General features: G+C 32.5%; 4 protein-coding genes, 2 long non-coding RNA genes and 1 pseudogene across 6 annotated transcripts; 4 read left to right on the top strand and 3 right to left on the bottom strand.

The window, feature by feature from the left end:
- The first annotated feature begins 2,715 nt into the window (after window positions 1-2,715).
- LOC140833597 (uncharacterized) lies at window positions 2,716-3,392 on the top strand. Its single transcript, XR_012118504.1, has 2 exons — window positions 2,716-2,911; window positions 3,101-3,392. It is a non-coding gene; the product is annotated as an uncharacterized lncRNA (long non-coding RNA).
- Window positions 3,393-4,554: 1,162 nt separating this feature from the next.
- On the bottom strand, window positions 4,555-6,064 carry LOC140833596 (uncharacterized). The gene is made up of 4 exons (XR_012118503.1): window positions 5,921-6,064; window positions 5,776-5,840; window positions 5,195-5,271; window positions 4,555-5,068 (listed from the first exon to the last, which is right to left on the bottom strand). It is a non-coding gene; the product is annotated as an uncharacterized lncRNA (long non-coding RNA).
- Window positions 6,065-13,142: 7,078 nt separating this feature from the next.
- LOC140834979 (chaperone protein dnaJ 8, chloroplastic-like) lies at window positions 13,143-14,623 on the top strand. The gene is made up of 3 exons (XM_073200228.1): window positions 13,143-13,571; window positions 13,858-13,926; window positions 14,246-14,623. Exons 1-3 carry the CDS (start codon window positions 13,347-13,349, stop codon window positions 14,402-14,404), a joined length of 453 nt encoding a protein of 150 aa, XP_073056329.1. The 5' UTR covers window positions 13,143-13,346; the 3' UTR covers window positions 14,405-14,623.
- A 636-nt stretch (window positions 14,624-15,259) lies between these two features.
- Window positions 15,260-15,736, top strand: LOC140835540 (pentatricopeptide repeat-containing protein At2g03380, mitochondrial-like). The gene has a single exon (XM_073201027.1). It carries the CDS (start codon window positions 15,260-15,262, stop codon window positions 15,734-15,736), a length of 477 nt encoding a protein of 158 aa, XP_073057128.1.
- Window positions 15,737-16,170: 434 nt separating this feature from the next.
- On the top strand, window positions 16,171-17,046 carry LOC140834978 (early nodulin-like protein 17). The gene is made up of 2 exons (XM_073200227.1): window positions 16,171-16,461; window positions 16,554-17,046. The coding sequence occupies exons 1-2, from the start codon at window positions 16,290-16,292 to the stop codon at window positions 16,895-16,897; spliced, it is 516 nt and encodes a 171-aa protein (XP_073056328.1). The 5' UTR covers window positions 16,171-16,289; the 3' UTR covers window positions 16,898-17,046.
- On the bottom strand, window positions 17,001-18,856 carry LOC140834976 (putative receptor-like protein kinase At1g80870; annotated as a pseudogene).
- A 995-nt stretch (window positions 18,857-19,851) lies between these two features.
- LOC140834977 (probable WRKY transcription factor 40) lies at window positions 19,852-22,260 on the bottom strand. The gene is made up of 5 exons (XM_073200226.1): window positions 21,979-22,260; window positions 21,807-21,866; window positions 20,961-21,287; window positions 20,714-20,830; window positions 19,852-20,420 (listed from the first exon to the last, which is right to left on the bottom strand). Exons 1-5 carry the CDS (start codon window positions 22,057-22,059, stop codon window positions 20,058-20,060), a joined length of 948 nt encoding a protein of 315 aa, XP_073056327.1. The 5' UTR covers window positions 22,060-22,260; the 3' UTR covers window positions 19,852-20,057.
- Between the last annotated feature and the right edge of the window lie 3,218 nt (window positions 22,261-25,478).

Genomic DNA, 25,478 nt, shown 5'->3' with positions numbered 1-25,478 from the left:
ACAATCTGATATTTAATGAAGTATTTCGTTGTTGCATCTAATGGAGACAATTTAATCGAACAAGAAACTTATTTTCCTCTAGTTAATCATTTCATATTTCAATCATTAAAACATGAAATCTATGCGTGTTACATATGTTGAGCCCACAACAATATATAGTTGATATTCTCCAATTATACAATTAATTATCAACTCTTAGAACAATTTGTTTGTAAAACAAATAAACTTTTCTTCCCAAAATATTTATATCTATAATACCCTCATTTTGATGGAAAAAATATATATTAAAGTACAAACTCAAATACAGTACATGATTAGATAAAATTATTACAACATAATTAGAATTTATACAAAGATTAACTTGATTTATTAATTGAATTAATTCGAATTGTACAAATAAACGAATGGATTAAGCCCTTTTTGGTAAGTTTGATAAAACCCGTATTGTTTACCAATACTTTGTTTGATTTGATTTCTAGACTTTGGACTGTATATAGGGAGAGGACTATTTTCATTATATATGTGAGTCAATGCGATGGATTCACTGTATATAAGGCTTTGCATCATGGGTTGTTGTTTCCTGATTCTATCCAGCAGCAGAAAGCGGGAATATGTGGATATGCACGGCCTGCTTCGCAATACACTCCGCTTGATGAACTGAGTCCATGGGATCGAGCCTTAGGAAAAAAGCCCATCACTTTTGGAGTCGATCCAATTTAAACTTTCCCCAGGAAACATGCCAAACGTTGGAATGCCGACATGGCTTGTTAGGGAAGCATTTCGAAAAACTTGTTCAATATGATCCGCACTTAAACTTTCTCAGTCAGCAAGAAGAAATTACATTGGATTCACCATATTTTGAACCCAAACTCTCTATATTAGATGATCAAGCTAAAAACGATAATGAAGTTGACTTTGAATAATCAGGGGAGCCCTTCATTTTTCAGAATACAGGATTCTACTTCATCAGGAGCTCGGTCTTCCTTTTCAAAGAATGATCGAGATACTCTCAGGGGGCATTTAGGGTCTTACATTCGTGATATTCCCTCACCGTGCTCAGGTAATTACATTGCCATGGGGTCATACAATTTAGAATTCATGTTTACATCAATCTTCCTCTTGAGATTAGATATTTGGTAAGATACTCGTACAATGACATGTTATATAGTGAAAATATAAAACTGAGCTTCATGGAACGATACGGCACAATCTTTAAGTTGCTCCTTGTATTTTTCCCTCTCCAATGTGATTTTTGTTTCATTTTTGGAAAGGAGGTAAAGGAAAAGGTTATTGGTCTCTATTTTATCCTGTTTTTTTTTGGAACTGGAGCATCCTTTCATGTCTAACCGACTTTTAATGCCTTCTCACTCAGCTAGGGATGGTCAGACAGTGGTAAATATTGACAATGGTTGCGTCAAGCAACTGTTGGCACTCGACAATTGGGACCAGATTATGGTACCTGGGCCCCGTTACTCCATGTCAATGAGTGATTTAGTTAGCCCTTTAGAAAGCCGGATACCGGAGCAAGAAACATCAGACAATCCCGATCTCTCGAACGATAAATGGCAAAGCCTGCAAGTTTCAGATGGCATCGGCCGATGTTTGTTCAGTGACAGCAAAGTTTGCTAGACTTGTTCAAGGGTCATTTGACACAAGTTAATTTCATTAAATCTGGTTCAGTCCCAATTACTTGGGCTGTTGAGCTGCTTGGCCTTGATGTTTCATGTTGAAAATCTGGTCGTGTATTTTGATCAGACAACCTTGAAACCAAAATTATCCAACCACGGGAGAATTTCATGCTATCATGAAAGGTGCATCTAATTCTAATAGTGTACATTTATTAATATAAATGGAGTTTATTAATATTTAGAAGATCTACATGTATTGATAAATGTTCACTTCTATAACACAAACTTCGGTAGTGTCTTCACGACAGCAAATAAGAAACGTTTTGTAGACTTGAGAATAGGCACACACACACACACACACATATATATTAATATATATATATATATAATATATATTATATATAATAATGGGCATTGATTTTTTTTTTCTCCTTTTTAAGTTTTATAAGCGATATTTTAATAAAATGGTGTTGTCGCTCGAAATTTACGTGTATTATTACATTACGTATACAATTTTTTAACTAATAATTTAAATCATCTTTTATTAAAATTATTGATTTGTGATGGAATATTTGAAAAGATATATTTGACTTCTTGGAGTCAAGTCAAGCAACTTAATTAATGGTGTAGTAATGGCAGAGAAAGTACTTGTAGAATAATAGGTATGCATATATTAAGACCATAAAGTTCAACTTTAATTTCTAAACAAACTAATTATAATTTCATCGATGTGGTAGTTTTCACAGGAAATTAATTCGATCGAACGGTGCATTTTTTTATTTTGTTTACTATTTTGCTCATTTTTTTAATATATATATACACACACACACACACACCAGATCGGTAAAATTATACTTGGTTTGTTTAACATCCAGAAATTAAAGTTGAACCTTTATGGTCTTCTTACATGTAACTTTCCCTATCATGCTATATTTGAAAATGATATGGATGAAGACCGATTATATTTATATATACCAAATTCATATATAAATAGTGTGCTGTATAGCTACTTAAAAGTCTTGATTAGCGATTATTTAATCAAAATATATATTTTGCGTTTAAAAAATAATGAAAAAAATAGCAACGTTCAATTCATGCCATTGTTCAATTAATTATTTCCTCAGAAAACGAGCACGACCACTAAATTAAAGTCTATATATTGAGCCCAGCGATCTTGCCTATTACGCATACACACACCATGGAGGGCTTGAAGAAGATTGTCCTAATGCTTTTACTATTTCTCGTTTCTTCAAGAGTTGAAGGGAGATCGATTATCTTTCCAGGTATGCATGCAATCGAAAATATAAGGTTTTTTTTTGCCTTGCCTGAAAGTAATTTCTCCAACCCCCCACAACTATTCTATATATTATTACTTTATTCTGGTATTATTTTTGTTCTGTAAGCTATATGTTGTTTATATCTGAATTCCCATTACAATATTGTATTGTTTACATATTAAATAAATAATGCAGATTATGTCTTGATGGCCAATAGTTTCAATATGGTAAGGGAGCCAACTCCTCCGCCGCCGCCGCCAGTAGTAAGCGTCCCGCCGACCCCGTAAACGAGTGTTATCTATCAATCTATATATATCCACAAACACACGTGTGTGTGTGTGTGTCTAGTTCAATAAATTTAAGGATTTCAAATCCTAATTGGACTTTAATCTTGAGTTTGTTTTTAAACCCTGGATGAGGCATTGCAAGTATAGGATTATGTATTCAAATGAAATGATTCGATCATTGGAGCATTTGATTCAAGTAACGATGGGATAAACAATCAACATCTTACTAGCAGCTCCGTTGTTTCCAGCCTAAGGCCTATAATAGCCTATAGCAGTTGTGGTTGTAGCTCAATCAGTTAATCTTCGTTCATCCCCTTTTCACTCGGCTGTTTGTCTCCGTTAGCGCTGTGGTAACGAGGGCTTGCTATTGAGAAGCAAAGCTTACCTTAGGCAAGGCCTCCACTCTAGATCGCATTTAAATAACTTTTCGGAAGCATGCAAAAAACCTCGAAAAAGTCTTCACCTTTCCTTAAACATTCCAGCAAATAATAGTTTGAAACTAAATATCTTGTTTTAATTTGTTGAAAACGTAAGAGCTAATCGGGGGATTTAAATCTATGTTTTTAAAATTATAGAAAATTGAACAGATTTATATTAGCAATAGGAGTTTCAAATCAGTTGAATCTTTTTCCTCAAGATTCGACCTAAAACTTTCAGATAAAAATTATATCTTAATTAATGGGATATAAATCGATCGAGAGATTGTCTTAATCTAAATGTATTGTACAACATCGTGATGGGTTAGTCTATATCTAGAGTAACACGTATATTATATTTTAATATAATATGGAATTCGAAATAAAAACATACTCTAGATATGACATATATAGAATCAATGAACCGGACTACACTCGAGCAAATTGAAGAAAATATGCACAAAGAATAATAACAAAAAACCAGTCAGATTAAATAAACTCCAACATTCAGTAGCAAAATGAATATTTAAAACCGCCCAACTTAAGCTGATTAGAATAAAATTTGCTCTGTACTCCTCGATAATTTGTTGAACTTGTTTATTTTTACATTATATATACTCTAATCGTACCCAAATCTCACCGGTTGATAATATGAAAAATAATTTATTTATGCCAACTCACAGAAACGGTCATAAATGGACGAAAATATGTCTCAAGCGTCGCCTCATTTAATGTTACGAGTCCAATGAGGTTAAGTCAATGCTACCTAAGGGGGCACTGCCTCCACATGATTTGGATGGACAAGATTCACACACAAACCATGTAAAATGAAAAGGAACTCGCTACTGCACTATACATTATGAGAAATAAAGAGGTTGGTTGAAAAGGGCAACATGGTCGAAAAAATTGGAAAACAAAAAAACTTGCCCGAGTTTATGAAGCATGATTTAAGGGACAGGAATGAATGATTCTTTGATTTAAACATTGCACATGGATGCGAAATTCGGGTAGCTGATATGAATTAGTTGAAGACCAAGGGTTGCAACTAAAACAAACATACAAAATTATATATTTAAAATGTATCCAGCCAAATTCGAACCAAATAAACCTGAAAAACATTTAGCAAATGCAAACACAAGTTTATAACTTGATCCTCCTACCATGATCCCTCGGCACCAATAGTTGGATTCTGGAAAGCAGAGAAATTCCAACAAGTCTTCAACGAGTATGGCGGAAAAGTTGCAACTCCTTCCTCTGTAATCTTTGATATCTGTGGAGTAATATTAATTGTCACTGAAAAAGTATGATAGCTAGTCCCCAACAACCAAAAAGCTGTAATCCATGCATTCCACCCCAACAACCAGTTTCTTTCCATTCCACCAAGTTTCTTCCTTAGATATCCATCTTTCAAGTATTAGAACTCTAGTATATACTGTAGGATGGAATTTTAGCCTGGAAATCTGTACAAAAAAAGGCAGACCTTGGTAAAATTGGCACCAAGCTTGACCTAGCAATTCATTAATTACTCGACACATATGTTTAGATGTTAATAGAGCATAAAGAAAGAGGCAGATTCAGGATCCAACCTCCCATATCAGCGGCCAAAAGAATACCATCTTTGTACTTGAGACCAACCACTGAGGTCCCCGTCACATATGGATACCTACGCCAAAAAACACAACGCAGACGCATATATGTGAAAACCAATCATTCTTAATTAATCATTTATAATAAAATTAGAAAACAACTCAAATCTGAGCTAAATTCGAGAATATCTAATTCCACGACAAAAAGTTCAGAAACTCTATACTCTGGCAGCTGAGAGCTAGGACTCAGTTCGCTTTTCAAAATACCTTATCTTGCTATCATTGCATCATTTATAAAATATTAAAGACAACAAACACAGAAAATTTTCAAAATATATAGCTCGAGTTCAAAAACCAAACTACTAAACGAAAAAACTGCAGATAATAAGAAATTTAATGAACTTCCAGAAAATTCTTACACACTACACACTGGAAAAACTAAGTTCAAAACGATAAAAGCCCGACTAAAGAGCACCTTACACATTGGCAGCCAAAACCCTGGATTCTAAACCATGGATCAAAATTAACGTATCACATGCTCATAAGTAGATTCGATGCATTAAAAGATGCATATATCATACAGAGTTCTCTGAGAATCACTTTCCGAGCCGAGCAAACAGCTCATTGCTGGATTTGAATCGACCAACTGAAAGCATTAAACCCCAAAAAAATATATAAAGACGAGATCGCACAAACCGAATGCTACGTAATACAAGAGGAACTTACAGGGGTTGCCATGATTTGCGCTGCGATCTTGATGCTACGAACGGAATGCAGTAGAAAAAATATTGAATTCTAGCTTAGGTTTGTGTATCACGATCGATCCTTGATCACTTCAACATCGGGTTTCCAATAAAACATTATTGGGCCTCTTTCGGATTTAGTAGGGCATGAAGGCTTTGGACGGCCCATTTGATTTATATTCAAAATCACATTTTAACAGGGCTGACATAAACTGATAGAAAGTATACAGGGCTCGAGCCCATAAAAAGTGAGCCCAATATGTTACATTCGTGTTAGAATTATCGATATCAACCAAAGATGGATTAATAATGTCATTATTATTAACAGTAACTAAATAGTCTATCTATTCTATTCTATTTTATTAAAATTAAGGACATGACAGTAAGTCAGTAACCATTTAATAAGGACACCAACTTTTTTTTCTATCTTTACCCTTATATTATACTAATATTACACTTTTGTTTTTTTTAATTTCAACATACACTTTTATTTTTATTTTTTTAAAATTTCAACAATTCAAATATCAATTTAATTCTTCCATAATTTGTCAAATTTCACTTTAATCCATCGATAATGATAAAAAAGACTGTACACACATGCATCGCGTGTACATAATAATTAGTATATATTAGATATATGGTTATCTTAGTATATAGTTTTATACTTTGTATCTAATTTAACTATGTATATAAACAAATATCCTCAATCAATTATATACAAATATAAATAACAAAATTAATTGAAACGCTGTTAAAATAGTAAAAACTGTTTACCTAAATTTTGATTGAATGATGTTTATGTAATTTCTATTTTTTTTTTACTTATACTTACGAGTATTTATTTAAACAATTCATTGTTGTATACTATATTTATTTTGTATCTTGATACTTTAAATTTTTAGAATTTTTTTGGAATTTAAATTTTATCTTGTTCATATTATAAGGATTATAACATAATGTGTTTTAAAAAAAATGAATGAAGAACATTTACACTTTCACACAAACTCTTATGAATGTTTTACATGTCAATTTTGTGAGACATATATTCAACTCATTAAATTTATTATTTTTTATACTAAAAAAATATTTTTCCTGCTTTATGTATGAACCAACTCGTCACACAAGAAACCTTAAATTTGTAATGTTCATCATCCCCATTTTGAAATCATGGATATGCCCGTGGATCCGTTCACATTCCAATAAATATAAAAAAAACACTATGTATTTTATTATTTGTATTATGAAAAAGGTGTGAGATGATCAATTTTTTAATGATGAAGATGATTTTATAAATTTTAGCATTTAATTTATCAATAACTCTAGTATGAAACGATTCCACGAATCTTTATTTATGCGATTAGTCAGTCATGCTCATATCTACAAAATATGTAATATACTTTTGACAGAAAAAGTAATTTTTTCATGAGTGACTCGAATAAGATATATGTGTCGTAAAATTAGATCGTGAGTTGTCTCACGAAAGTTTTTGTGTTAATTTATATAATTATTTTTATAAAACATATAAGCTTGTGTGTTTTTTTAACACAGATTCAAAAAATAATGGAAAATTTAAAGTTTATAAACAAAATTCTTATTTTACCCTTCAATAAGAGGTTTTGATAAATAATGTAAATGGTATACTTAAAATGACACTGATCATTGGGATATCTTTGAAATCCATTATTATTTTTATCATTATATATACATAGATTAGAAAGATAACACTTTAAAATATATCTAACAAACATTCATTCAAACAATCAAATGACATATCATTTTATCCAATCAGAACTTGTTTAATTAATTTAACAAAGGTATATTAGTAAAACAATTAAAAATCCTATTAATTGAAGAAAATAGGTTGTATGTTTAGGACAACCCAAAAATGAAAGTAAGTATGAATAATTTGGACAGATGGATTATTAATTATTATATATATTTAATATATGAATATGTAGTTTTTTTTTTTGACAGTGGATTGTTATAATTGAATATCGAATATCATATATTGTCTTAAATTTGAGATAATAGTGTAAAATAAATTATAAATATAAATAAATATACTGCTTAATTAACGTGTATTATTTACCAATAGATATTAAAGTTATTAAATTCTTTGAAACTTTTTACCCAATCACCTCGAAGTTTGTAAGGCTCTAGCTCTGTACGAACCGTGCATTTAGTGCCTAGTCGGCTGAATTTCCAGGTCTCGTTAACGCGGACAGTTATTTTATTTGCTCGGTTTCATTAAAGATTGTTGAATTTGAACTTATATATTGTTGATATTTTAAATATCAGACAAATTTTGATGGGAGAGTCTAACAAATAATTTTTATGAGACGAATATCATATTTGGGTCATCTTAAAAATAAAAATTTTTTTATGGTAAAAATTATTATTTATTATTGTAAATATAGATATAGCTGACTCATCTCACGAATAAAAATACGTGAAACGGATAGACTTACTAAATATATAGGACACATTTAAGTTCGATAAGTTTTGTACACGCAATTAAGAAAATAAATAAATTGATCAGGCTATACAAGTCAACACGCTAATCCAAAATCTAAGGGGGGTGTATTGGTTATAGACTTTTAATGACTTTTATGGAGTTTAAAAGTCTAGAGGTATTCAAACTAGACTTTTATATACTCCATAAAAGTTTAGTGGTATTCAATATAAACTTTTGTAGAATTTTAAAAAGTCATGTGGTATTCAAACTTGACTTTTAAAAACTCTACAAAAGTCTATGGGTATTCAAAATGTCAATAGACTTTTAATGACTCTATGGAATTCTATTAAGTACAAGAATTATAACCTAATGTACAACAATAAAATGTCAACAAAAGTCTTTGGTTCAACCTAAAGATTTGGATGTACATTTATTGAGAAATATCCCAAATTCACATATTCATTTGTCGTTTTTCACAAATTAAATTTATTTAACCTTTAAATAAGTAAAATTCATTTACATTTTCATAAATAAATAAAAATTTAAAATTGAATAGGTTATATATGTCCAATAATTATTTAAAAAAATTAATAAAAAAATAAATCACAATTACAAAAGTCTACAAAAGTCTACAAAAAATGTCTATAAAAGTCTATGAAATATGTTTTACAATTCCATGAGATTCTATAAAAGTCAATCAAAATCCATCAACTCCACAAAAGTCCACCTTTTAAAAAAAATCATTAAAAGTCATTAAAAGTTTAGATTGAATACACCCCCCTAAATGTAAAGATAAAATCCTGAATTTGATAATTAATAAGTCCAGCCCTATTGACCATCCATCCGGCGATGTGTATCTATAATTTATATTATATATTAAATTAAACATTGATTTGTGGAAATGGATTGAAATCCAGGAATTTTGATTAGATTATACTGTTAAGAATGAAACCGTATATCAAATATTAAATTAATATTTTATTTATCTACATATTAATTACATAAAAGATTTAAAATGATATCATTATTGGATGAATTTGAAATTAATCATAACTAAGATGAAACACTAAACAAATATGCAGTGAATGAATTGAAATCACGATCTTGGTCTTTTAAAACATCAAAAATACATTTTGATATTGTTAATTGTCCCACATCGGTTGGATAAATAACCTTTGAGTGACATATATTGGCTTGGACAATCCTCCCCCCTTGAGCTAGCTTTTGGGGTTGAGTTAGGTCCAAGTTCCAATCTTAACATGGTATCAGAGCCCGGGTTTCACCGTTATGTGTTGGACTGCCTATAAATAGGCCACCCGTTCTGCCCATAATTGGGTCATTTGTAAACTCCACGCTCCAGATGTTCATTCCTGGGCGTGAGAGGGGTGTGTTAAATGTCCCACATCGGTAGGATTAATAACCTTTGAGTGGCATATATTGGCTTGGACAATCCTCCCCCTTGAGCTAGCTTTTGGGGTTGAGTTAGGTCCAAGTTCCAATCTTAACATGGTATCAGAGCCCGGGTTTCACCGTTATGTGTTGGACTGCCTATAATTAGGCCACCCGTTCTGCCCATAATTAGGTCATTTGTAAACTCCACGCTCCAGATGTTCATTCCTGGACGTGAGAGGGGTGTGTTAATTGTCCCACATCGGTTGGATAAATAACCTTTGAGTGGCATATATTGGCTTGGACAATCCTCCCCCCTTGAGCTAGCTTTTGAGGTTGAGTTAGGTCCAAATTCCAATCTTAACAGATATATTTGAAATCGATCCATCTAAATACTATTACATTGGAGAAATCTATGATTTTTATTCTCCATAAATTTTTCTCTCTTCAATACCATCTTTGTCTTTTGTCTGTCAAATTTGTCAGTCAATCAATCAGATATTATTAATTGTCTAATGCTTAACATAGTTATAAGTATTGCGATATTTTTTTTTTCTTTCATTCAAATTAAATTAATTATATATTTGATTAAAAAAATTATATTAAAAAATAAAGTTTTATATACATAAATATATGGGCTAGTCGTTAAAATATGTTGTAAACTTTCATGTCTATGTTTTAAAACCATATATTTAAACTAACAGATTTCAAAATATTGAATATTTTTTACGGGAAATGACAAGATGGATTATTAAAGAAAAGTATACGATATAGTTTTTATGGGTTAATTTAGTCATAAAATTTGTTATGTGTACGATATTTTACTCTTTATATATATATATATATATATATATATATATATATATATATATATATATATATATATATATATATATATATTTGAGATATAATTATTGTAATTGAGTTTCAAATTAGGGACTGGTATAAGTGAGGTAACTACAAATAATCTAATATTGTATTGTTATTTTTTTATATAAAAAAATATAGATTTCATGTTATATGTCATTATCTCATCATTATTAAAACGTGGGATATTTTAACTGGGAAAGAAAATACAAAACGTATCTTATAATCCACGGGAGGTGGCTATTGAATTGAACCAGTGATAAATTTTAAAAAGGGTCAAATATATTTTTTAAAATAAGGCTAACGAGACAAATTATTATTATTTTTACTTGTTTGCTTTATAATTGTAATCTAAACATATTAAAAAAACAAAAAACGTGTACGATTTCGCATTGGCGTTATTAACAAATTGCTCGGATGATTTTTTGTTTGAAGCATATTTTGTAGGTAAAAACTTGTGTGAGACGGTCTCACGGGTCGTATCTGTTAGACGGATCTCTTATTTGGGTCATTCATGAAATTTTTTTACTTTTATGCTAAGAATATTACTTTTTATTGTGAATATCGGTATAATTGATCTGTCTCACAGATCAAGATCCGTGAGACGATCTCATATGAGATTCAATTACTTTGTAACTATCTTGATTTGTTTTCTGAGTTCTAAAATAAAATAAATTGCATAAATTGTCTTTGAACTCATGAGAAAAGACACATTCATTTAAAATATAATTTATTTTAAAATCCGAATGTTCCTTATTGATATTTTAATTTCTAATTTGGTCCTTCTTTTTTTTTTTTTACTTATAAACAATTAGATCACGTGCTAAACATGTGCATCAAGTGTGGACAAAACAAAAAAGTAGATAAATCCATATATTAAGAATTTTAACCATGAAATAAATTTACCTTTCAAAGTTTGAATTCAAACGAATAACCTTTTTTTTATATTTAAAAAAACAATTCCATTTTCTTTATCAAGTTTAAATCTACAACTATTTTTTTTTTTTGCACACGTTGTATAAACCTCATAACTAATATAATAATATGTAAATCACGTTAATCAAATAAATCAACCTGAGCAAATCATATATAGCAAGCTCGCACGAAATAATATTGATAAAAAAATAAAATTCATAATCATTTGTCAAACGTTTACTTTTTCCATCCGCTCAAACACCCATTCAGATAACAACGATTGCATCTTGTCAATGATGCAGTGCACTTCAAAGATACAACGTAATTATAATTAACTCTACATCATTATATGTCCTAATCTGAAAATCCAAACAAATCATATAAAATATCACCACTTTCGAAGATGATAAAAACATTACGCCACTTAAATATATAATCATTTCAATTGATTTCAGTTAAAAAAAAAATATATATATAACAAACGTGATATAAAATATTAAGAAGATAACATGATGATCATAAGTTCAAGTCATAAGGAAAAAACCAAATAAGAATCAATCCTAAATACAAATATAAGCTATGACCACATTGATATTTACTTTGGAAACAAATTAAACCAAGAGAAGGTTCCTGTAATTAGTCCACGAACCCGAATACCCGACTCATCAAAAAATGAAAGGATCTGGGTGCTTAACAACCTTTAACAATTAGAATTCTCTACCCTGAATCGCATATTTCATGGAATATGCGAGCTCAACGGGGCCAGCTATTTGTTTAGCTTTACGCTTTTTTTAAACAAAATAAAATAAAATAAAATCACTCTGTATATATCAAATGTAATAAAGTTTACGCTCATTTTTCTCTATTTTTTTATATCAGTAGTTGTACTATTTTAGTTTTGTTTTATGTATTAAATATATTTTCGATAATATATTAATAATAAAATAATGAAAGTCGATCAAAACATCGCTCATCCATACGATATTTTACAATCTGAACATGAATATATAATTACGAAACAATATAATATTATTAGATATTTATCACACGTCACGTCACATCCTGCTGAATTTTATTTTATAAGCTTCATACATTTTGGAACACACAAAACAATTCTATATATATATTTGGGAGCGGCTGCTTTCTCTCTCTCACACACACATGTATATTATAAAATTTAAAATTATACTATCAAATAGCAAGTATTTGTTATATAATCAATATATTAATAATATAGAAAATAATATATATTTATATCAGGCAGATTTAAATATTTAAAATAAATAAATATTAGTTCCTTTAAAAACGGATAAGATCGTCAACGCCGAACTCTTATCCTGTTTACACCACAACATTACCTTAAGACACGTGGCCCCGATGCTATATGGATACATGGTCATAAATAATATTTTGAATTTACCTTTTTTCTGTCTATTTATTTAAATAAAAAAAATCCTATTATTGATTGGCGAAAATAAAATGTAACCTAATGAGATATTACGGTGGCACGCAACCCATGGAGGTTTGGATAAGGACGCTTTTTCACCCCCACACTTGTATATATTCCCCCAACCAACCCCGTTTCCTCATATCGGATGAACAACAGGACTCTTCTGTTCAATTCAACTGGTTTACATTCTTTCCGTTTCAATTATTACGGGCACACTCCGTTTTCCTTGATTGACGTTATATAAATCATTGAACCAACTCCCTTTTCAGAACTCGTTTTCAGGATCTTCAAATTGCTTATTTCTTGGATTGAGAATTCCTGTAAAAAGATTTAATGGCCGCTGCTGTGGGTTGTACTCCTACATCTAATTCGTGGGGTCAATTGAAAGACTCTAATTCATCGCTGAGAAATTTGAGGAACAATAATAGCAAGAAAAAAGTCAGGGTGTCGTGTATTTCTTCCTCGCCTGCTGTCAGTGATCCGTACGAGACGCTGAGAATCGACCCTGGTGCTTCTGAATCTGAGGTGAAGAAGGCATTTAGACGCCTCGCTCTTCAGGTGATTCGTTTGACTCCACATCACGTGAAACATTTTTAATCTTTTTTTTAATCCAACTCATTGAAGATTTGGTCTTTGGGGAAGATCTAAAGCCAGAAAAAAGTTTGTTCTGTTTTTTTTTTTTCTAAAAAAAAAAATCTTGAATTGAATGTAGAGTTCAAAAAATGCAAATGAACTGAAATCTGCTACCAATTCAGGTCTCTATTATCTGCGACAAATTAAAATTGACTGTCGATAACCTTTATTTGGTAATATTCTGATCACTGGTTGTGTTGTATGATTGCAGTATCATCCTGATGTATGCCGAGGAAACGACTGTGGAATCCAGTTTCACCACATTAGCGAGGCTTACAATGTAAGTATTTAACTCAATAATTGATAATGCCCTTTTCCTTTTTTTAGGTTTAGCCCACTATTCAACGAGATAAGTATATTTTAAAATAATTATAAATATTAAAATAAATACACATGCTATAATAATTTTAAAGTTTGTGACGTAACTTGAGTGGACCACCCTCTTGTGACTGATTGATTTCCATGTATTTGCTAGTGATGTGATGTGTTTTCAATATACAACAAAAGATGTTGTTACAACGAAATAATAATTGAAAAAATAGACATAAGAATCGAAAAAAAACAAATTTATGCCGCCTGACAAGGTTCGTGATGAACAGGTTGTGATGAGAAATTTGAGAGAACCAGAGGTGGAGACGTACGACTCGGAGGTGGACGAGGGGATGGTAGATCAAGAATGGGATCTTTGGGAAGAATGGATGGGATGGGAAGGAGCTGGGATTCGGGACTATTCATCCCACATCAATCCTTACATCTGATCGGACAATGAACAATTTATGTCTACTCAATGTTTACTAAGCGTAAATGTTCTGCTGCCTGGGAAAATCCTACAGCCCACATCTTTGCAGTATTCTGAGCAAGAGAAGATGATATTATATAAATAATGTTCATATTTATTTTCTTTTTATGTGCACATATTTCGGTTCTTCGAGGATTTAGGTAAACTTTGATATAATGAATTTACGATGATTATTTTACCATTTTGTTATAAACTTGTGAAAAATAAGAAGATTCAGCATAAAGACGATGGATCCATCTATGAGACTCTGTCTGCAGATGCTAATTTTCAACAAATGAAGATATCACCGCATTAAAGGGATAAAAACAACTCTCGTGAATGTGACATTAATTAATTAATTTCAACAAATAGTGGAAAAGGGGCTTCTTCTAGTGTTGTGGGCTATCATTTTGAATGTTCCATTTTGGACCAGATCGTACTCAATTTTTTTTATTTAAAAGTTTAACTGGGCTTTGCTCCCAAAATACAGACAAGATTCCTCATGGCGGCAGATTTCAGCAAGCAAAGCAAACCCAAATAACGAACACGAAATTGTTCTCATCAATACACAGAAACACCCCTCGTCTCGCGCTATTAAAATCACACCCTCATTTCACAACCTTTGCTCATGAACCGACCCGTAAGCTCGAAGTTCATGCACCACTGTCCTCTTATCGAATCATTCTAAAAAAATCCATTCTTTTGTCTGTTAAATCTCCTGCAGAAGCTTCACTTCTTTCGGTTTGTTTGGGCAGGTTAAGAACACCTGCCATTTGTTCCACCATCGATCTTGTTGCATGGACGGCAATGATAGTAGGTTATGTTCAAAGTGGCTATGGACACGAAGCATTGGTGTCATTCACAAACAAGAAATGGCTGGACATTTCTCCCAGTTCAGACACACACATGGGCTAGCTTTCTTTCAGCTTGCGCACAGTCGGGCAATTTTAAATTGGGTTCATCAGTTCATGGTCTAGGGATTAAGATTGGGATGGATGATGCTAATGTGATGAATGCTGTAGCGGACATGTATGCAAAGTGTCGTAGGATGCAAGAAGCCGTTTATCTATTCGACTCTATGGCAGACAAGGATGTCATTTCTTGGAACTCGATTATTGGCGGATATTCTAAAAATAACTATGGTTACGAAGCTCTGAGATTATTTAATAGAATGAGATCCACTATCCTTCACCCTGATCCCGTGACCATGGTGGCTGTCCTATCTGCTTGTGCTTCTTTAGCCTTTAGGAGATATCTGATTTGGTTCTGCACTTCATGCTTACTCCATCAAACAAGGGTTTTTGGCATCTAGTAGTGTTTATGTTGGCACCGCTCTTCTTGAGTTGTATGCCAAATCCGGTGATGCAAACTTAACATAAATTGTTTTTGACGAGATGACAAACAAGAACACAGTGACATGGGGATTGTGGGTTATGGAAAACAGGGGGACTTGAATAAGCGTATTGAACTTTTCCGTTGCTCTGAAGAGAAAAGGGTAGAGATTATTGACGTGTCTTACGACACGCGTGAGCTAGCTGTCTGACATTCGCAACTTCAAATCTGATATCGGCCACTTGCATTATCTGATTGAGATCCAGATCACTTCTCCATTTTGATTTATTACGTCAATTATTCTTAGTTACACACACACCAGCTATACATGGACTACTGAATACAGAAACATTTTTACCCAACTTATATTATCTAAAAAGGAAATAAAAGTTACATAAATGTTTATTATATACGACGCCTTAAGTAGAAATTTGAAATCATAAAATAACTTTTTTGTATCCGTTGAACTAACTGTTAATCTGAACAAATCAAATCCCCTTAGCTATCCATTGGCCACAACCACAAATTTAGTAATGGCCACCTCATCTTCCCTTATCCTCCAACTCGCCGCCGCTTTGCTCTGCATCCTCCTCCACTCCGCCGCAGCGACGGACCACATTGTCGGTGCCAACAAGGGATGGAACCCCGGCGTCAACTATACTCTTTGGGCCAACAACCATACGTTCTACGTGGGCGACCTCATTTGTAAACTACTTTTATTTCTCTCTCATTAATGACTTTGAGGTATCTGAAGAATTTTAACTGATTTCTGTACAATTTTTTTTTCCCCTGGGTAGCATTTAGGTACCAGAAAACACAGTACAATGTGTTTGAAGTGAACCAGACAGGGTACGATAACTGCACCGTCGAAAGCGCGACGGGGAATTGGAGCAGCGGGAAGGACTTCATCCCTCTCAACGAGGCGAAGAGGTATTATTTCATTTGTGGGACAGGGGGATGCTTCAGCGGCATGAAGGTCTCTGTGCTCGTCCACTCGCTTCCGCCGCCGCCGACAGCTGCTTTGGCTGGGGGCCCTAAGGATTCTTCTGCTCCGGCTACGGCGCTTGTTGGTGGATGGGACTTGATTGGAGCTGTTTTGAGTGGCTTGTTCACGACATGGTTTGGATTTGAACTGTTCTAGCGGTGCTCCGGCTGTGTCCGTGGCGGTGACTGAGGAATATTCTTTTTCCTTTATTTTTCTAGTTTCTGTTTTTCAAATTTATAAGTCTGTTTCATTTGCTCATTCATTGTTTTACTTTGAGAACAACAAGCACGTATTTTGACTTTTTACTTTGGTGGCGGAAATATATTATACTAAAACACTTGGAAGGAGAAGAAGGTGACAACGCAAAGGGGAGCGATGGGAGTTCCATCTCGCCTTTCAATATCTTGACAACGTCCCCGATATCCGGTCTCAACTCGGGCATTTTCTGCAAACAAGCAACTGCCAAGTTGATGCACAACTTTGCTTGATTCTCGTCAAATTCATCTCTCATTCTTTCGTCCACGAGCTCTAGCACATTCCCACTGTGAGCTAAATGCCTGCACCAACTTGTTAGGTTTGCTTTCTCGAGCTTCATAGACGATGAAAGCACATGCAAAGGCCTTCTACCAGATATGATAACAAGAATCAGGACACCTAAGCTGTAAATATCTGCCTTTTCCATCAAGTATCCACACCCACCATACTCCGGAGCCACATAGCACAATGTACCTCTCATGCTCGTTGTGTTACTTATTTGACTCCCTATCCACTCCATCACGTAATCTTTACTACACAATTCGCCATCCCCATCCTGCCTCCACCACCAATCCTTCCCCCATTGTTTGGCACCCTCGTTAATGCAATTATTATCATCATCAACCAAAGCAACATTCAAATTCAACTCCTTACTATGATCATTACTACTCAATTCATCATCATAAGGCACAAACACGTTCCAATCATCCCCTTCATTTTCCAAAGTCGACAACCCCCTCCCCTTCAAATTTTCACACTTATCATCAATCCCATTACCAAGATTACAGTTAAAATTTAAAGATTTAATTGCCAATCCTAATCCCATCACGTTATGATAAACTTTACAACTATTTTTGGAAGAAGTAGATGCTTGTAAGGCTAAAGCAAAATTTACCTCATCGTTTTCATGGCTTTCACTGGTGTACCAATGGCTCCACCTACTCCAGTACTGGCATTTGAGTTAACCGAAAGTTCTCGACTCTTCCACAATTCTTGGCTTCTCCCCAACTCTTGGCTAAACAAATCAACACCAAATTTACCCTCGAGCTTCAGTCTTGACAGCCCGAAATCCGAAATCTTGGCTCTAAACTTTGAATCAAGCAGCACATTGCTTGGCTTCACATCTCCATGGATCACTGCAGGCTCACACTCAAGATGCAAGAATGCCAATGCCCTTGCAACATCAAGAATTACTGCAAACCTCCTAGCCCAATTCAACCTCAAACAATTAAAACCCCCATTTTCAGACTCAGAAAACAAACATTCTTGCAAACTTCTATTTGGCATATACTCATAAACCAGAAGCCTCTTACCCTTATCTGCAAAAAACCCCGATAAAGAAACAACAAGAGGACAGGACTTCAGCCCACCAAGAATCTTTACTCATTTTGAAATTCCGGTTCACACTGGAATGAACTTGAATCGAGAAGTTTGACAGCTACCAATTTCCCATCTTTTAGAATACCTCTGAAAACGGTACCAGAGCCCCCTTTACCTATTGAGTTGGAGTGACTGAAGTTGTGGGTTGCGTTCTTGAGCTCTTTGTAGCTGAATCTTCGTAGCTTGTGTGGAATACAATAATGCTTGGTTTTGGGCTTGAATTTGGTGGAAATGGCTGTCTTGAAGCCATTTTTCTTTTCAGGTAGAATGTGGTGGTCTAAACGTTCTTGATGCTTGATTCCTTCATTTACTCGTATATATATATATATACATATATATCATGCAATGGATGAGTACCAACAAAGCATGTATGATATACAGTAGTCCATACGAGTCATTCACAATCACAGGGATAAGACAGGCAAAGTTGAGATAATATTTCAGTATTCAATTTTCAAAATTTTAATAAAATAAGTGAAGGGAAGGAAGCAACTTGTTCATGCATACGTTAGCTAAAAACATTATTATTGTGAAAAGGGTTTATTGGAATTGAACATCAATGAAATATATAACAAAACATAAAATTTAATTCTTTTTAGGTGGTGACTAAAAAGTGAGATTATTTTGATATATAAAATTGAAACACCGGTGCAAAGTGTTCTTGCATATATGGAGATAATAATTACATACATTTAATAGATAGTACTCCAAATTTCTTCCAAATTACTTGTCTTGGTTAATTCAACAAATCAATAATGATAATGTCTTTTTAACTCATAAAAAGTATAATTTTTAAAGCTCAAATAAGATTGTCCAAGTTCATATATACAACTAACAATGACTTTTGAGATATCTTATCAAATATTAAGTACTTGATATATTTCATTATCATCTATTATCGTGTTCTCTGTGCTGGGAGATTGAAACCAGTGAACATGGGCAGTGGATGATAAAAGGTGCCACAGGATATTTGTGCATCTTAGACTGGACTCAACAACTATGGATAATCTGCAAGAGCAGGATTCATTACACCATGTAGACGCTATATTGGTGATTAAGCACTGACAAAAAATTTACTAAAATTGCAAGAGAAGTACAGTTATTGCTTTAAAACCTAAATTTCAAACTGGGGAGTTGCGTGGTTACATATATCATTAGATACGTATTCTAAATTTGGTTCTTATTTCTAAGCTTGATGTAATCGGGGTTATGACAGTTATTTTGTCCTGACAGAAACCTGATATAGTACCTAGGTGGAATCATTTTGATCTAATATTTTGAGGGGATATTTCTTCTAAAGGATTGGTATCAGTTGTCCCATTGGCATTTTTAGCATTTTAGTCCCTAATTTGACTTGAGTTTTGATTTGCTTGTGTACCCAATTTCGGGGCTGGTAACTTTCGTTCAAGACAAAGTTGTTTCTTGTACTCTAGCAGAAGCTTATGTTCTCAATTATTCGATTATAACTGGAATGCTTTCACATCAATCTAAAGAAATTAATTTCTAGTTTTTTTTATATATATTTTTACAATACAAGATTCGGTGCTCTTGGAAATTTAATTTGTAATTTTGGAGAATCCTGTGGATTCCACGCTTCGCGTGACATCTTCTGTAAATCTCTATCTCAAATGTATTTCTAATCTGAACAACCGATAAACGACGAGCAAAAAAAAAAAAAATTCTACCGCTTTTGTGTGTGAGTATTTAGCTGAAGAAACTTTCCAGAGATGGCAGCTGCCACAGCTGCTTTGAAATTTGGATCTCTTGTTAAAGTAGAAGCCATATGTTCCACCAAAGAGTGTCGGCGCTCCGGTGCAGCAATCTTGCCTCTTGACTTACTCCTTGTAGTTTCGTCGTGACTAGTCTTTGGCACTGTGAGATCGAGCGTGACCGTTGGTCCGAATGAACTAAGAGAGGTTGAGCATGGCATGTTTCCAAGAGTCACGCTCCTGTTGGGGGTGGAATTTGCCGACGGTTGAGGATGGTTATGCTTCCCTTCATAAGTTGCAACTACAACTGTTCGATCTTCTATACTTCTTTGAACCTGTGAGAGTGTATACAATGTAGAGGTTAGTTCCTTGGAAATTAGTTTAATTTGTACATGAGAGCAACTTATTTTTCTACATTAGCAAAAGATGGAATCATATTGGATACATTTGTATGCACAAGACGGGAATAGACAAAAATGCAAGACCATAATCAGAAAAATATGGCACACGGAAATGAAAATAAAATGATAACAATCTTAGTGCTATTATCATGTATTTATCACCAATAATCACACCATGATAACATGTCTTATTTCTTGGCTTGTAGAGGATAGGCATGTTGAATTACCTTCTTTTTGACTGGGCAACTTGGAGCATAAGAACACTTGTAGTAAGCCCGTGGAGAAGGGTTATCTCTAGTCACCTTCTGCCCATATTTCCTCCAGTGATAACCATCTTTTACTATCTGAAACCGTTTAAATTTACAGTCTTTGAATACAAGAAACATACATATTTTTTTTTAACAAAATTTGTTTCAAAGAAGTTACTGTCTTTCATTTCTTGAATTTGTGGTGATTATATTCGTTACAACTTACAAGGCTTGCATCGGATGCTTCGGTTCGAACACTAGTCCGCCATATTTTTCCTTTGTTGTCTTTTTCCTCTCTTGGTTTCTTGCACAAATCTTCTTCATCGCCGGAGCTGCTTTCAGAAGAGCCACTAATGTATGCTTCATGAATATTGTTGATACCACTTTCAGGTTTCCTCTTTCTCGAAATCAAATCCAACTCCGAATTCTTGATCGTGTACTCCTTTAATCTTTTTTGTAATGCATTGTAATTCTCATACATGACTGTTAATAATTCAGTAAGTTTCTTGTTTTCAGCACTCGCCCTGTTTAGTTTCTCTAACAAAGCACCCCTCTGTATGACCAGAAATAAATATAATAAAGTTAGACTCAGGAAATCATTACGAGAACTCTGATTCGCTCCATCAACATCAAAGGTAATTCAGTAGTGGATATATATATATATATATATATATATATATATATATATATATATATATATATATATATATATATATATATATATATATTGCATTTTCATTTGACGGGGCGGCAACTAAACACGAATTTCACTCATGCTTTTCTTGGCCATTACTTTCAAGAACTCGAACACAGTCAGAGGTGAATTCAGAATGTTTACATAATTACATCGATATGTTTACCTATACAAAAAGGAGAAATTAAAGGAAACCAAATTTGAGTTTTCAATCACACTCCAAATGAAAAATGTCCCATTAACCCACAAAATTTCTTCCATAATCCCATATAAACATAATTGCTACTCAGTTGCTACAGTGTATATATATATATACACATATATATCGATATTGCATGTTACTATGTGTTTCTGAGACTAAACACTGCATGTCCTAACCTCTTGTTTCACTTCTACGGAACTGACTCCCAGTTCCAAACTGCTATCCACTTCATGTTTCTGAAATCCAGAACAAACAAAATCAATCACCAAACCTGCATAACCAAATACAACTTGAACTGCATTCAATTTACCATCACAAAGGACTACAAATAAAAGAGTACATACTAACCATTTCGGGAGTTTCATCAAGAATTCGAAGAGGTTTCAAATTCAGATCTAATGAAGTATTCAACACACTAAAGAACTCCATATCTCCCGCAGATTCAAGAAGGTGTTTTCCAAACAATTTAAAGCAGTTTATTTCTTCTAGAAATGGTTCTCTTTGATATGTTCAATATATTCAAGAGTGTAATGTTTGGCTGCCCAATAGTCTAAGACATTGAAGAGATCAATATCATATATTTATGCGTGTGTCTGTGTGTGTATATAGATAGATATATAGAGAGAAAAAAAAGCAGTAAATAAATACAACTGAACCGACAAGTAGTAGGGAGATGGATGGATGGATGGATGGATGGATTCCTGAAGATGAGTAGTAGTTTGGATTTAATTGGATATAGCAAGAAGTTAAGACTTAGGTCGGCTAGCTGATTATAAAATTGGCAAAAACCAAATAATTAAAAATTGAAAAGAAAATCAAAGATATGGAGTAATCCAAGCTGAAATCAATTCCTTAAAATTTTTAAGGTTTGGGTCTTTTAAATTTCTAGCAAGTAACACATAAGATCATTTGTAAAAGTACATCAAATAAATCGGTTTGAAACTGTGCTGATAGTATATGATCTGTTTTCCCAATTATTGCAAACAGACATTTAACGAGTCCATGATGTCAAAATAAATGTATTTAGCACTACATCCCTCTCAGTTATATTATATAGTTCACTTTTTTTTATGTATCGAATTTATAAGTTTGTACCTTATTTAACAATATTTTTTTATTAATATATTTTTATTAACTAAGTCTTGAAAAACGAGCAACTATTTTTGAATTAATTAATATGGATAAAATCGGAAGTTTGTATGCAAATTTATTTTTCCATTGATTTTTCTTAATATGTATGTATGTTAAAACAAAAAAAAAATCTATATAATGGAGACAAGTAAAATATTTTAAAGTATTATGAGTTACCGTAAAGTTTAAAATATATTAAATTTCGAATTTTTCAACAAACACCAAAAGAACATTCGGAGTGAGAGGGAGGAGGGAATGGATCAGTTCTATTGGATTATGTAGTTTTCCTTTTCCCTTGAAAACGATCAATTCTTGTATTATTGTTTCAAACTTCAAATTTCAAACTTCATAACAAGCGAGAACGATAAATTTTTAAGTAACTGTTTTAAAAAAATATATGAATATAATATTTTCAAATTTATTTTTAAAAAAAATAAGTAATTTTCTAAAAATACGAAGGACAAAAAAACCCAAAATTATTTTCTTAAAAAAAAGCAGACAAAATTTCTTCTATTCATTTTAAAATAGTTTTCAAGATCGCATTTATTAAATGAAGAAACGGTGTTGAAGACCTTTCAAATATTGGTTATATAAGTCAAAGTCGCGCCCACCTTTGACCGAATTAGAACGTGCGAACCTTGATTACCTCCAAATAATAATTTTTTTTTTTGGTATTAAGAACCAAGTATTTATCGTCCGTGGGCCTTATTTTATGGCTTTGCTTGGCTGTCCCGCCACGTTTGTATTCGCGTTTTCCACCATGAAATCTTATTATTAATGAATTGTCAATATTAATTAATAACAAGGTTATATCATCGAATTACTAAATTTTCTTATTATTAAATTCACAAATAATCATTAAAGTTATGTTTTAATTGACAATATTAAATGAATTTATGTAGGATGAACTTCAAATATACTCTCACTTTAACTCGTTGCGGAGTTGTCGTAAATAAATAAATTAAATTAAAAATAGATTTGTTTCATGGAGTTTGTTAAATATACATGTGTGGATATAATTTATGACTAGATAAAATATTTAATCTAAAATTTTGAAATGTAATCATAAACTTCAAATTCATCTCTTGCATGTTTATATAATGTTTCATGTTCATTAGGATGAATTTCAAGCTCATCAAATAATGGAAGCATTTGAAATTCATTCTACGTAGAACAATTTAAAATATTAAAAGATTCTAGAGTTTAAAATTCTAACTTGGGTAAAGTCATATTCTTGGCTCCGCAACTGACTAAGGATATCTAGCTACACGTGGACGTGATTTTAAGCACCATACCATAATTTTCCTTGGCACAAGCTACATTACTAGGACCAAGTTTTTTCCTTCATAAAAATACAGTCTACATTAAAAATGTTTCTTATGCCCATGGGAAGACCTGGACTACACTCAGACTATATTAAGTTATGTTAGATAAATATTTAAATATAAAAATGCCCTAGCTAAATCATACTGATTATTTGGTCATGTAATATGTTTTTTTATTTTTTTATAATGTTGTCGGTCAATTTACATATTTAATCAACTACATTATATTATTTTGTCATTTTAATTATTTTTGATTGAAATGCTGACGTGACTGACAACAAACACAAAATAATTGATATTAATTAAACTGTAGTATAACATTGATAGGTCATAGTAATGAGGTCATCATACAAATCAGCATGACTAATCGACAAAGATTACTTCCAAGTTGTAATTAATTGTAAAAAAAAGGGTAAGTAGGAGTGTTTTTTCTCCTCTTTCTTCATTTTTTCGCACTAAATAATTTTTTTACATTATATATTAGCACACTGAAATTTCACTTCTTAGAAATTTTCCATTTTTAATTTTTTTACAAAAGTATAGATAATTGATATATCGAAAGTACTATAAGAATATTAAAAAAAAAGAATTTGTCAAAAAAGTCGGATAAGTAAACTTAGACCAAGACTTTGGGCATGGACCAAGACTGGATCAGGTACAACTAGATGATGGACGTCGTGTTCGTTGAATAACCAATTGCAACATCTGGTTAACTCTATGTCCATATTCACTGAATATTTTCACTTTTATTATATTAGATAATTACAATAACATCTGCGTATATATTTTAATTAATTTTTTTCCACAATGAACAATTTGAGAAAACCGTAAAATAATATTATGACTCAGATTTGAGGGTCACCGCTTTATTTAGGACATATACCATCTTTTGGATCTACATCGGTTAAATTATGAAAATACGCAAAAGTTCACTAACCATGTACACCAAATAAAACTCACAGAAAACTGAAGATAGACTTAAGCAGAGAATGTTTCTATGAGACTCGAACTTGAGACCTTAACTCCAAACTTTGACACGCCTAACTAAATCAGATATCTGAAAAAGAAGATTTCTATCTGTCTTTTAAGATTTAATGAAAGAATATTCTCAAATGATCTATACTACATATATAACTATATTATTCCATTTATATTACGTAAAATAAATATGAAAACATTTGGTCACTAAAATACCCAATTTTAGCCTCAAATACATTATAGTGAAATGAAGTGTCGTTTACTTGTTCACACTAGGAAAAAGTCGAGAAATCAAACATTTTCTTCACTTTCTAAGCACGTGGTTGGAATTTGAACTCTATGATGACCTGACCCAGCCAAAAAATTTAATTTATTTAATAAATTACATAGGTCACCAACGTTTAATCTACCGCT

Source organism: Primulina eburnea, chromosome 6 (assembly GCF_022965805.1).
Source record: "Primulina eburnea isolate SZY01 chromosome 6, ASM2296580v1, whole genome shotgun sequence".
Classification (NCBI taxonomy): Eukaryota; Viridiplantae; Streptophyta; class Magnoliopsida; order Lamiales; family Gesneriaceae; genus Primulina; species Primulina eburnea.
Note: the sequence above shows the minus strand (reverse complement) of the source record. Positions and strands in the feature narration are given on the sequence as shown.